General features: G+C 45.5%; 1 protein-coding gene across 1 annotated transcript in view; it reads right to left on the bottom strand.

Moving 5' to 3' along the window:
- Nucleotides 1-14,210, bottom strand: part of CFAP57 (cilia and flagella associated protein 57) — a 55,231-nt gene that overhangs the window by 36,764 nt on the left and 4,257 nt on the right. Inside the window, exons 4-9 of the mRNA XM_045584700.1 lie at nt 12,640-12,926; nt 10,774-10,981; nt 8,692-8,844; nt 5,174-5,313; nt 4,234-4,399; nt 1,871-1,984 (exon numbers count right to left, since the gene is read on the bottom strand). Of these exons, the coding sequence (XP_045440656.1) occupies nt 1,871-1,984; nt 4,234-4,399; nt 5,174-5,313; nt 8,692-8,844; nt 10,774-10,981; nt 12,640-12,926 (1,068 nt within the window). The remainder of the gene's footprint in view (nt 1-1,870; nt 1,985-4,233; nt 4,400-5,173; nt 5,314-8,691; nt 8,845-10,773; nt 10,982-12,639; nt 12,927-14,210) is intronic.

The raw sequence follows: 14,210 nt of genomic DNA, 5'->3' as shown, positions 1-14,210 counted from the left end.
TCCACCTCTGCTTGAGGGGACTGCTTTGTTTGGAGCAGAGCACAGTGTACAGCGTCAAGTGACCATCTCCACAGTAGCTTAGAGACCAATCCCACTGCAAAGCAGCTCTCAGTAACGCTCGTGTGTATAGCACTTCCATGGCTACAGTCAGTGGTCAGTTTTCAGTCTTTGCAGGACCTCTCTCTAACATTCCATGCCAGTGACCGCTTTATGCTTTTGGAACTAGTTCCCTGGCCTCTTTGATACAAGTCCCTGATTCCAGGTTCTCTTTGTACCTTCATTTGAGTCTTTCTGTTCTTTTTAATAATCCTTTAAATCACATGTGTCAAACACAAGGCCCGCGGGCCAAATCCGTCCCGCCAGGCCTTGCAATGTGGCCCGCACCGTGCTGTCATCACTGCACTCCGCTGCGTTTCCATCACAATGACAGTTTATGACTGTTCAGTAAACCATTCCGCCCGCGATTTAGGCTGGATTTTAGATTTTGGCCCCTTCTCTGATTGAGTTCGACACTCCTACTTTAAATGTTGGATATCTGTCTCTTGCCCAAGATTCTTCTCAGATTCCACACAGGCCCCTGGTGATCTAATCTACTCCACCCTAATGCCCGGAATCTTAATTTTCAGCCTTGACTTCTTTCCTGACCTCAATACTTCCTGGACATGTCAAATATAATATGTCCAAATGGGACTTACTATCTTTTTTTTTTCTCCCCTCTCTGTCCCTACTACTAAAGCCATGGTTTAGTTCCTAATTCATCTTTCACCCTCACTTCCTAGCTGGTCTCCATCATTCAACGTTCCTCCTGCCTAAGTCAATCTCAATGCCATCTGAAGAATTACCTATCTGAACCCATTTCGTCCTTTCTTAAATCCTATCAGTTGTGTCTCATCACCTACAGACCAATGTCCAGTTCCTTGGCCTGGCATACAACACTCTATGATACAGGCAATTTCTCCAGCTTTTTCTTCTATCACTCCTCAAGTATGCCCAATATGCCAGCCATAGAAATCACAAGCCACCATCCTATTTTATACTCCCATTCTATCATCTTTAACACATCCTTGAGTCTAGAATGCCTTTCTTTTTATATTGCTTTTTCTCTCCAAATTCATCTGCTGACATCTTAGCCCTTTTAATCTTTGGTCCCTCCCTTTTCTTCATGCCCCATATCCACTCTGTCTTCATGAACTATTGGTTTTACTTCCTAAATATCTTTTGAATTCATCCACCTCCATCCTGGTCCAAAATACTATCTTTTATCATGTAGACATTCTTATTTCTTTAAATGCATTCTTTACTCTGTAGCCAAAGTAAGCTTTTAAAATAAAAATCTGGTCATATCATTCTCTACCCTGAGAGTCCTCAGTGATTTTGAGGAACAAGGATAAAGTATAAAAATCCTTAAATTCCTACGAGGTTCTATGTAGTTGGGACTCTGCTAACCTCTCCAGTCTCAGCTCACCCCAAGTTTTATCCTGATACCTATGTTCCAGCCCCACTGACATTTCAGTTCCTCTGACACAGTGCAATCGCCAACCTCAGTGTCTTTGGAGCCCTATCTGCAATGACTATCCCACCAGCTCTGTGTCGTTAACCCCTACCCATTCCTTTAGGACCAAGCCTTTGTGAACACCAAATTTCCTTCATTATGCCAACTCCTTCATTATTTCCTCTCATAACACCTCATGTTTTCCTTTCATTGAATTTATTGCAACTAGTAATTAAATTTGTCTGTGCATTTGTTTTATTGTCCCTTCCCCCAAGTAGACAAGGAGCTCCATGAGGAAAGGAATTGTTTCTCTTTTCATCACTTATTCCCCGTTGGATAGCACAATGCTGGACTCTGTGCTCCTCCACACGAACTTACCTTCCCTGTGTGCCCTTTCAGATTTGTGATATTCTCCAGGCTTGTGGTGGTGAAAAGGTGAATTACGTTTCCATTGACTGCAGCAAACAGGTGACCTCCATTGCTAAAGGCACTCTACAAGGAAATACAGCCATAGAGCAACCATGAAAAAAGTGAGCAATCTCGTTCCGTTACTGTCGAATCCTCCTTTTCTCAAAGAGTTGAGGCGGAGCCCTAGCTGGTTTGGCTCAGTGGATAGAGTGTTGACCTTCGGTTCTGGGTTCATTCTGGTCAAGGGCATATACCTCAGTTGAAGGTATATGTGTCATTAACCCCTACCCATTCCTTTAGGACCAAGCCTTCCTAGTCATTCCTAGTCAGGGCATGTGTGGGAGGCAACCAATTAATGTGTCTCTCTCACATCGATGTTTCTCTCTCTGTCTCTCCCTCTCCCTTCCACTCTCGCTAAAAAATCAATGGGAAAAATAAATATACATTGAGTGGCCAGATTATTATGACCACCCCATCACTACTTCGTTGGGCCACCTTTTGCCTTCAATACTACAGCGATTCTTCTTGGCATGACTCCACGAGATGTTGAAAGGTGACGTGAGGAATCTGACACCATGCCTGATGAATAGCACTGTCCAGTTCTGTGAGTGGAACCAGCTGTCTGATGGCTCTTTTAACTTAGTCCTACAAATGCTCAATTGGATTGAGATCTGGTGATTGTGGGGGCCACCTAAGCAAGGTAAGGTCTCCCTCACATTCTTGAAGCCACTCCTGCACAATATGAGCACTGTGGCATGGCGCATTGTCTTGTTGGAAGAAGCCATCCATTGGGATACACCATCAACATAATAGGATGAACTTGATCAGCAATGATACTTAGGTATGTTGTGCTATAATATTCAGACATTGTTCCACACGAATTAAAGGGCCCAAATCATGCCAGGAAAACATGTCTCAAACCATAACACTGCCCCCACCAGCTTGAAGGGTTGTACTTATGCATGTGGGGTGCATGGTTTCATGCTGTTTCTGCAAAATTCTCACTCTGGTATCTGCATGATGCAACTGGAAATGTGATTCATCGGACCACATGACTTTTTTCCAATGCAAGACTATTTAATCCTTATGTTCCTATGTGAATTGGAGATGTTTTACCTTCATAACTGCAGACAGCAAAGGTGTTCAAAGAGCCCTTCAGCTTCCATAACCCATACAATGCAGTGTACAGCCAATTTGCCTACAAATGTCAGTTGATTATAATAATCTGGCCACTCAGTGTATATCCTATATAATAAAAAGCATATATGCAAATTGTCCCCTCAACCAGGAGTTTGACCAGCAGGCAGGCCAGCCAACTGCTAATGTCCCTTCCCCCTGGCCAGGCTGGCTAGACCCCACCCATGCACAAATTCATGCACTGGACCTCTAATATATATATATATTGAGTGGCCAGATTATTATGTGTTCAGAGATTATAATAATCTGGCCAGAGAGAGAGAATATATTTATATATTTATATATTTATATATTTATATATATTTAAAGAGTTCAGGCTGAAACTATGTATGGAGGTGGGAACTGGGTGGGGCAAGGTACAAACATACTGAGAATTGGCTGACAACTATTCCTGTAGCTCACTGCTATGTGCATTAAGTATGAAGCTGCTTGGTTCACAGGGTAGAGCACTCATTTGTCTGTAGAAGTTGCAGAGTAGGGAAGTGATTCCTGGGACCACTGTCTTGTTCCTACAGGTCATCTCCGGGAAGGCTGATGGACTCCTTACTGCCTCTCTGCTGACTTCAGGGCTTTTCCCAGTCTCCAGCCTCACCTTCCCAGCTGTGACTCTGGTTCTGAGGTAAGTCTTTTTCAGTGCTTTTGTATTACTCCACAATCACAGGGAGGCCTATTGCAGGTGGGATCTCACACGGTTTGGTTCAATGAAATATTTTGGTGAGAATAAGAAAAAATGCAATAGAGCCTTATACTCAATAAGTTTGTTGGGAGAAGAATTGGATTATTTTCTTTGTAAAGCCACTAAAGTTTTCTTTAAAAAATTTTTTTTATTGATTTTTAGAGAGGAAGGGAGAGGGATAGAGAGATAGAAACATCAGTGTTGTGGGAGAATCATTGATACGCTGCCTTCTGCATGCCCCACACTGGGGATCGAGCCCACAACCCAGGCATATACTCTTGACTGGAATCGAACCTGGGACCCTTCAGTCCGCAGGCCGACCCTCTATCCACCGAGCCAAACCAGCTAGGGAATAAAGTTTTCTAAGACACCTTTTGGTCCCACCTCCCTAGAGCGGGTTAGTTGATATTTCAGCCCTGGCTTTCCAAGAAACTGGACCCTTATCTCCAGCAGTTCTTACCTCTTTGCATCCTCTGATAGAGTATTCTTTGAATGAACGTATATCATCAATGAGCAGATTCATGAGGCGTAGTTTGTCAGCAAACCCTACTACAATGAAGTGACCAGAAGGGTGAAGGCTGATTGTATAGGCCTCTTCCTGGTATTCCTTGTAGAGTTCCAGAGTGCTGTGAGAAAGGTCAATTACTGAATTATAAGTCTAGCCTGCTAAATCCCTTGAGCCCTCCCCTGTATTTGGTATGTATTTTTATCATAGCATTTGAGATACTTTGTTGCTTGCAATGATTGCTTTCCCTCTTATCTAGATTTTGATTGTTTGAAGATAGAAGCAATGAGTATGCCAAGTAAGAAGACCCATCAGGGGCTTATCTAGTGATGTTAAAGGTGCAGCTCCATTTAGATTTCCCAGATCAGAAGGATTTTACATTTTATCTTTCAGCAGCCCCAGCAACTGTGTATAAGAACAGAGAAATTATACTGTGGGGCAAATCTAGGTCATAGATTCTTGGTGAAGCTATGCCAGGAGGCAAAAAAAATACCACTAGGGTGTTGAGGTGGGTTGCAGGCAATGAGGAGGGGAAAAGGGATAAATACAAGTCTGGCAAACTCTCTGAGGTCTAAAGCAGATCTACTGGGAGTCAGGGGGGAGGAGAGCTGGAAGGACACAGGAGGTCATGGAAGAAGGTGAGACACTGGAGTCCCTAGAGTCTGGCACAGTGTCTGGCATGGATCAAGCATCCAATAAAGCACAAAGTAATTTTCTAGCTTGTGTAAGAGCAAAAAGAGGAGGCAGGTTGACTGACTTGACTTAAAAAAAATTTTTTTCCCCAGCTGAAAGCTTCTGCATAATTAACATTTAAAACTCTCTAAAATAACTCACATGAAAAATTTAGCAACCCAAATCCTGCATATTAAAGTAACAAAGCCTTTGCATTCCTTACTTGGACTCATAATTCCAGATGCGGATGGATCGGTCCAGAGAACAGGTGGCAATGAGGGGTTTGCGGATGCAAGTAGCCAGGCCGGTGATGGGTGCTGAGTGTAATGGGTACATCAGATACTCAAAGTGGGCAGGCTCTCCCTGGGGAAATCACAGAGAATGAGATCCGGCGAAGTGCCCAAAAGGCTGGCTGTGCATTTCAGCTTTCATGTTCTCCAAGGACATTGTCAGGCCGGGAACCAGTCACGTTAATATTATGCATATTTCCCTAAGCCTATATTATTTTAAAACATTATTCCAATGGCAATAAAATATTTTATTCCAAGAATATACCAGAATTTTTAATTTAGCCATTCCTCCATTGGGAGGACATTTAAGGGGTCTCCAATTTTTGCAACTTGGGAATAACCAGACTAATTTCCTTGCAGGTAAGTGTGTGTACCTCTGATTATTTCCTTAGATACTGCCGACATTAAGCTTTGTTATTATAACTAAGTGCCTGACGGTCTGCATTGATTGTTGAGGCATCTGTTTGAGAACAGCATCTTGAAGAAACATATTGCCAGCTGTCTAAGCCCAGCAAAGCAGCCAGATAAGGAACCACACTGCCCCCTTCTTTCAGAAAACCCTGGATAACGGATGACTTCAGTGATAACGCTTCTCTCCTCCATGCCCCAATTCTCACTCTTAGACTGTAAACTAGGCACTAAAGAATGAACTGGAAAAACCCTAGACACCCCACCGTGGGCCCTACTAAAGGCAGAGAGCCCCAGGTCTGTGTCCTTTCTCTACCTGTGACCTCTCTGTGAGGCCATAGGCACACATGCCGTGTACCCACCAAGACCTGTTCCTCCACGTTCCCTGATGGTTTTTGTTGGAGTGCATCCTGCAATCAAAAGAACCACAAAGGCCAGTCCAGCTACAACACTGGGCCCTGTGGGGGAAACATGCAGGTCTGGGCCAGTGCCTGGGGCTTTCCTAGCTCCGTGGTCGGCAAACTGAGGCTCTTGAGCCACATGTGGCTCTTTGAGTGTGGCTCTTCCACAAAATACTAGGGCCTGGGCAAGTCTATTTTGAAGAAGTGGCATTAGAAGTTTAAGTTTAAAAAAATTGGCTCTCAAAGGAAATTTCAATCGTTGTATTGTTGATTTTTGGCTCTGTTGACTAATGAGTTTGCTGACCACTGTCCTAGCTGATAGCATGACTATCAATTGGCTGGGACTGACACAGTTCTAGAATGGAATGTAGGGAAAGTGGTATGAATGATTTTAAGAATCTTGATAACTACTGCCAAATTTTTCCTCAGGGAGGCCAGCAGCAATGAGACTTGGGTGAATGACTTTAAATTAAAATGTATCTTGCCGAAACCAGTTTGGTTCAGTGAATAGAGCGTTGGTCTGCGGACTGAGAGGTCCCAAGTTCGATTCCGGTCAAGGGCATGTACCTTGGTTGCGGGCACATCCCCAGTAGGGGCTGTGCAGGAAGCAGCTGATCTATGTTTTTCTCTCATCAATGTTTCTAGCTCTCTCATCGATGTTTCTAGCTTTCTATCCCTCTCTCTTCCTCTCTGTAAAAAATCAATAAAATATATTAAAAAAATAAAAAATAAAATGTATCTTATCACACTGCTGGTATACATTCCAGATGTCTGCCATCAGAGGCATTTTGCCTGGGACACCTGCAAGAGGAGTGATGACTGGGAAATTTAATGAGGTGTACATATTTTGGGTCTGTTCATAAGACAAAGCAAAAGCTGCGATGCGAATTCCTTCACATTCCGAGTCACTCCATCCTTTCCTACTACCTCAGAGAAAGAGGTGCTGTGCGGGTGGGGGGCAGGCACAGATATTCCCATTCTTCTCCATCTGTCGCCCCTTCTTTCTCTAGTACCTTCAAACGCTTGCCTCTATTTGCTTTTTTTTTGTTGTTGTTTGCTAAAGGATGAGCAAGAACTAATATGGGGAAGAGAGGAGGGAAGAGTGTTCCAGGCGGATGCACAGTGTTTGCACAAGCCATGAACATGCAGATTCATGGTGATTGGAAAGGTCAGCCTTATTAGGTAGGCTGGGGCAGCCAAATTTGGTCTTCTCAAGAGCACAGCTATGATGGTCACAGCTATGATGACGGTGGTGGTGGTGGAGAAAGTTGTATCTTCTTGCAATGACCAGATATGGGTTTTGAAAAGACCACTTTAGCATCAAAGTGGAGTATAACTCAGGGGCTGGAAGGTACAGCGTATGTATAGGCACAGGGAGAAGACTTTGACAGCGGAGGAGAGAGAATGGAAATGCTCCCCTCCATAGAAGAGCCAACTTCTCTGGCCTAGTTCTCTCCTGCCCTGGCAGACGTCCTTCTCAGAGGCCCTGCCACCTGGAGGGGGAGAGGATCTGCAATGAGCTTACCCACCAGACAGAGAAAGTGAAAGAGATCCGTCCATCAGATTAGTCTTTTTTGAGTGAATCAGTTCCCCCAGGTGAAATGATAAAAATAGTTTCTAAATCTGCAGGTTAAAAACGGCTCTGGATTCATGGTACCACTAGTGTAGGTGGCCAGAAAGGCCCCACCTGAGATCACTGGTCAGACAGCATTATCTCCTTTACCTACTTCTTATGCAAACTACCTAGACAGACAGACAAAGAAGATGTGGCATACACATACAACACACTACTACTCAGCTATAAAAAAGGTGGAATCCTGCCATTTGCCACAACAAGGATGGACCTTGAGGGTATTGCGCTAAGTAAAACAAGTCAGGTGGGTGCCCTCAAGGGAAAAGACACATACTATATGACTTCACATGTATGTGGAATATTAAAAAACAACTAACAAGCAAAATAAAAGCAAAAACAAGCTCCTAGAGGCAGATGACAGATTGGTGGTTGGGGTGAAGAGGGGCAGGAGGGCAGAATGGGGAAAAGGGTTCAATTGTAGGGTGATGGATGGAAACTTTCGGTGGTAAGCACGATGTATTCAATAGTATATACAAATGTCAAATTATAATGTTAGACACCTGAAATTTATATGTTACCTCAAAAAAAATAAAAAATAAAAAGAGGCTATGTCTTACAACCTCCTGCTGAGAATATGTGGAAAGTGATGCCCAGACAGGTTTAATCCGAAGTAATCTATCCAAAGTCACGCAATAACTTTTAAGTAGCAGTTCCCAAACTTTGAAAACTCAATTTAATGTGTGATACTTTCAAAATGCTCTTCTGCATAGCACATTAAAAAAAAAAAAATCCTGATATATATCTGGCATATACCATTGTATTCTTTTGGGATATACAACATGATTTGATATGTGGGCCTGTTAGCTTCTAAATACACTTAGATCTCGTTTATCTTAAAAACAAAACAATTCTCTCTCTTCAGCCTCATCTCTACACCTCATTCTAGGAGGTCGGTATTACCCTGAGACCAAAAGCAGACACAGGCATCAAGAAGAAACACTGGAGACCAATTCTGCTGCGAAGACAGATGAGGAAAGACTGGCCAGAAACGTTGCTGGGAGAGACTTACCTTGCTGATCTCCGTCAGGGACATGGTGATGCTGTAGAGCTGGTTCTTACTGGTGCTGACGAGCAGGGTTTCCTCCGAGGGGCTGAAGCACAAGCAGAGGATGTCCTGCTTGTCAGACTGACTCGGGTCGTTGCTCTGCAGGTCCACAGGGATCTGCCCACGACACAAGACGGCTGTCAGTGGTGTGCTCGCATCACCGGTGGGTCCTCGCAGGTGTAATGAACTAGGACTCCCAGACCAGCATGGTCTGGGCCCCCTCAGAGGTGGGGAAGAGAGGGCGTGAGTTGCCTCTGTTTCTGTGGGTTTCGTTATTCACCTGTAAGTCATTAGTGGCTGAATAATAAGACGACAACATAAAAATACATAAAAATGATCAATCTGCACGTGCCCAGCTGAGATCTCCTCTGAAAACAAGTGCTAGTCTAACTCCCACTCACTCTCACTCTGTATGCACTTGGGGTATGTTGTGTACCCCAGGGCAGGCGCCCCACCTGCACCGAGGATACCAGCGTGCGCTTCAGGGCGGCAGAGGGGAAGGAGACAGCCCTTCTTCCACATGGGTAGGCGCCAGGGCAGAGAAGAGAGAAGGGGTCACACAGCTCCTGCCAGCAGTCTCTGAGGGGGGCTGTACTTCCCAGGTAGACATTATAAAATTAGATTTCCTTTTCTCTGCTATTGCTTTTCTTCTATTAACAACCAAGCTTCCTGAAAGGTTGGCCTACACATACGTCTTCTCTTCCTTTGGACTTTTCTAGAGCCTGCAGAATACACTTAGGCTCCCTGGAGGTCCCCTCTCCTGTTTCCCTCCCTCTGCCTGGAGTTCTTCACCCTCCTTCACATAGTCAACTGCCTCTGCTCCGCAGGACAATGAAGGCTCTGAGAAGCCCCTGACCTGCGCTGCACTGCGCTGGGCTGGGCAGCCATGGTATTCCCTCAATGTGCCCGTGGCACAGGATAGTTCCCTCTGTTGTCCCATTGGTGTGACACTACGCTGTGTAGAGTCGAATGGGAGCCCGCAGGCCTAGGACCTTGTGTGTGCTGCCCCAGTGCTGTCTCCCACACAGGTTTTGCTGGATTCAGATGCTCATCTTAAGCAACAGAGTCATGCCTGACTCATTCAATGTGTTTTTAGCTGCTTCCTGTCCAGGGCCCCGCCATGGCCCCACCCTCTATCGCAGGCAGAGCACTGAACTTGAGCTTTTGCTTCTCCACTCAGGAACAGGCTGCCTGACACACAATCCTCGGGTTGGAGATCTTTCACCCGCATGGGTTCAAGTGATGTCAGGCCCTCTCTATTGGGAAACATAGGTATCGCCACCTGCTCCCTGTCAGTGGTGGCTTTGCTTAATTTGTTCCTCCCCCCTGGAATTCCTAATCTGTTTCTTTCTGTTAAGTGCTCCCATCCTCTAAAAGGCCTTTCTTCAACAATTACAATCAAACACTCAGAAGCCTTCCTGGTTCTTCCCAAACTAGATGTGCTCTCTCCTCAAAACAGTGTGTATCATTTAGTCCACACACATTTACTAAATGCTCACTGTGTGCATGGTAGTATGCTGGGCATTAAATATCAATGTGTATCATCATAATATATTTTTTAAAAATATCTATTTTATTGATTTTTTACAGAGAGGAAGGGAGAGGGACAGAGAGCTAGAAACATCAATCAAAGAGAAACATAGACCAGCTGCCTCCTGCACAACCCCCACCGGGGATGTGCTCGCAACCAAGGTACATGCCCCTGACCGGAATCGAACCTGGGACCCTTCAGTGCGCAGGCCGATGCTCTATCCACTAAGCCAAACCGGTTTCGGCCATAATATAATTTTTTATGGGAGCACTAAGCTTCAAAGAGAAATAGAATTTGCCAAAGTTCTCTCCCAGGATTGAAGTCCAGATCATCCTAATTCTAAACCCCAATTCTGTCCAACCCATCCTAACACTTCTTCAGGACAAACTGCTCAAATCCCCATTGCTGCTCGGTGCTACACCCCCTCCTCCTCATCAAACTCCTTGTCAGGGCTCTGCTGCTGGAGAGCAAAGGTCAGCAGGACCCCAGGTTTTGCTTATTCCTTCTCTCCTTACCCGGATTTCCCTGCTCTCGTGATAAAAATCCTTCTCTTCCATCTTCTCAAACAGTAGAACTCTCCCTGGCCCAGCAGAACAGGCAAACCCCTTTGAGTAGGATGCAATGGCAAACACCTGGGGCATGGACTGCTGGCTGTGGCCATTGGTCTCCAGGATCTGTTCAAAGGAAGGGACTGGGGAGCTGAGTGTTGGAAATTCGATCAAGCTAGAAAAAAACAACAACACAGCATGTAAGGTTTACAGAGACAATCCCCAGGAGAGCGATTCTGCTAGGGATGAGAAAGAAGGGCTGCTGTCCTTGGGTGTGGGAGAAACCACCCAGGGTGAACCCCTTTCCCATTGCCAAAACACTACCCATTGTCCTGGGAATGCTGCACAAACTCCACAGGAAGCCTGGAAAGTTACACACTTATTTGGAAGTCTCACAACTCTGTGTGGTCACTATTATTATTGTCATTATCCTCTATAATAAAAGCCTGATATGAAAATCGACCGAATGGCAGAACGACCAGTCGCTATGACGTACACTGACCACCAGGGGGCAGGTGCTAAATGCAGGAGTTGCCCCCAGCTCGCATGGCCTCTGGCCAGCCAAGGTGGGTGCCAGAAGGCCCTACCCTCCATTCAATTGCCCCATTGGTTGCCCCACAGAGAAAGGCGACTAGCAGCAGCAGTGAGGCAATCAGGGGGATGGGGCTGGCTGGCAAACAGGTGGGGCCAGCAAGCAGGTGATGCCAGGCTGGTCAAGGTAGGTGCCAGCAGGGGCCCCCTCAATCACCCTGCCAGTCACCCACTGATTGGCCCTGATTGCCAGCCAGGCCTAGGGACCCTACCCACGCATGAATTTCATGCACTGAGCCTCTAGTTAGTAGTATATTATTAATATCCTCATTTTGGTGTTTAGAAAAAAGTGGCTCAAGGATTTGAGTTTTCTAAAATCACACACTTAGCTGAAACTGGTTTGGCTCAGTGGATAGAGCGTCGGCCTGCGGACTGAAGGATCCTGGGTTCGATTCTGGTCAAGGGCATGTACCTTGGTTGTGGGCACATCCCCAGTGGGGGGGAGGGATGTGTGTGTGCAAGAGGCAGCTGATTGATGATTCTCTCTCATCATGTTTCTAACTCTCTATCCCTCTCTCTTCCTCTCTGTAAAAAATCAATAAAAATATATTTAAAATAAAATAAAATAAAATAAAATAAAATCACACACTTAGTAAGTAGAAGAGCTAAGATTTGCATCAAGGTATCCATTTCCACCTTCTCTCCCTCTCTCTATTCCTCTCATTCATTCCTCTAACATCTAGAGGCCCTTGCAGCTGCAGTACATATGATGGTACAGTCTGATATGGGTGAGAGGCTATTGGCAGAGGTAAGGTTGATAGCTCCATTCCGAGCCTCTAATTTACCCCACATGCTTTTGTTGACATTTCCTTCTTTGTTGGTCTGTTGCCTCCTACTGAATTGTAAGGTCCCGGGGGATCTGTGTCTCCAGCACCTAGCAAGATGCCTGGCGCACTGCAAGTGCTCGGTGGACATTTATTCAATTGATTCAGTAAGTTAGGCAGCCATCAGAAAATATATGGGAGGGTCTGGCAGGTTTATGTGGCCTGTCCAGGGGGAGGGAACCAAATGGAAAATCTGTAATTTGGAAGACTATTCATACTAAAATGCTTATAAAATGAGGTTAGGTATAAAGATAAAAATAAATGTATGTAGGCTAAGGTCATAACTGTCAAATTTGTGCTCGAATATGGATGAACGCTAGAAAGGCAGAAGGAAAATGAAGAGTTGATTGCTAAGGCAGAGAGGTGATGAGAGCGCTGGTTTCATGGGATGCTATCAGTAGGAGGAGTATGCCATTACCTCTCTGACTCGTGCATCATCTCCAGGTTCTTCAGCACGCTGGTGGACTCCTTGACCATAATACTTGTCTCCCAGCGTTGATCTCCAGATTCGAAGAGGAAGAGCCTGCCTGTGTCGGTGCCAACGACAATCTTGTCATCAGACACCCAGGTATGGGCAAGGTAGTTTTGGGGTTCTCCCCTCTGAAAGTTGGTTTGCTTCAGGGTTCCCTCGGCAAAGCGGAGAAGCTTAAACATCCCATTTCCAGTGACACACACCTGCGTGTTATCCTGAGGACTGAAGCTCACCTGTAGAGTGTGGAAGAAGGAAAGACAAAGCTTTATGAAACTAATCTTAACGGAATCACTTCCCATTTTACCAATTAATATGTATTCCAGGTAACTCAGAGTACCCTTGAAATACCACTACATCATATAACTTTGATACCATAAGAGCACAGATCTGCATCCATTATATTTGTGGGGCCAGTTGTTTTAAACTAGGAAACCTACAAAAGTCATTTTACCAAAGCCAAAAGCAAAATGAGCAGGTCTTGACAATGGCCGAGCGCTGTGTCAACAAAAAGGAATGAAGGCTCAGCTGCAAACACAGAAACGGGAGGGTCTGGCAGGTTTATGTGGCCTGTCCAGGGGGAGGGAACCTAATGCCAGGGACTGCTGTGTGGTCTCCTTGCCAACGGAGCTTCCTTTATCTGTACCCTCCTCAACCTCACGTACAGGGACAGGCAGTCAACCTGTCACCCCCATTAGGTGGTGAGCAACTTGAGGGGCTGTGGCTTTTCCATCTCTGTATTTTCCCAGAGCTGGGTTCACAGCGAACATCTAATAAATGTGCACGAGGCTACTGGAGCACAGGTGCTCTCTGCTCTGAGTGGGGATGCTGCACAGGCCTCGCTGGAGCCTGGGGGAAATGACCCTCGGCTCGCCCTGATTCTGTGGTCACCGAGGAGCCTTCTAATTGCTGATTTCTCTTCCAAATTCTCCACTCCCAGTATGGAAATACACTAGGTAAATGATGTGAGTGCTCTCTGATCTTGAGGTGCTGGTTTATGCACTAGGCCTGTGGTCAGCAAACTGCGGCTCGAAAGCCACATGCGGCTCTTTGGCCCCTTGAGTGTGGCTCTTCAACAAAATAACACGTGCGGGCATGCATGTACAATGCAATTGAAACTTCGTGGCCCATGCGCAGAAGTCAGTTTTCGGCTCTCAAAAGAAATTTCAATTGTTGTACTGTTGATACTTGGTTCTGTTGTTTGCCGACCAAACGGTCATGTGAGAATGACTGAGTCCACTGAATAGAGCTGAGTCCCTGAAAACCTGCAGAGCTGAGTTCTAGATCCTGCACTGGGTTGACTGCACCAAGATAGAACTCCTTGGGACCCCCTGTCTTCGCAGTGAACCAGCTTCCTAACAGGTGCTCTTTATTTTGCCTTCAAACCACAGTAGAGAACTCTGCTCCCCATATAACTACAATTCCGTTGACAGCTTCTTAAAGATCTACCGCTTCGAATTACTCCCTGAAATCTTCGCATTGCCTAGCAATGATGCTGAAGAGAGGCCAGAACCAGAAAG

The sequence above is a fragment of the Pipistrellus kuhlii genome, unplaced genomic scaffold (assembly GCF_014108245.1).
Source record: "Pipistrellus kuhlii isolate mPipKuh1 unplaced genomic scaffold, mPipKuh1.p scaffold_m20_p_2, whole genome shotgun sequence".
In the NCBI taxonomy this organism is placed as follows: domain Eukaryota; kingdom Metazoa; phylum Chordata; class Mammalia; order Chiroptera; family Vespertilionidae; genus Pipistrellus; species Pipistrellus kuhlii.
This window is presented reverse-complemented; position numbering and strand designations above follow the sequence as displayed.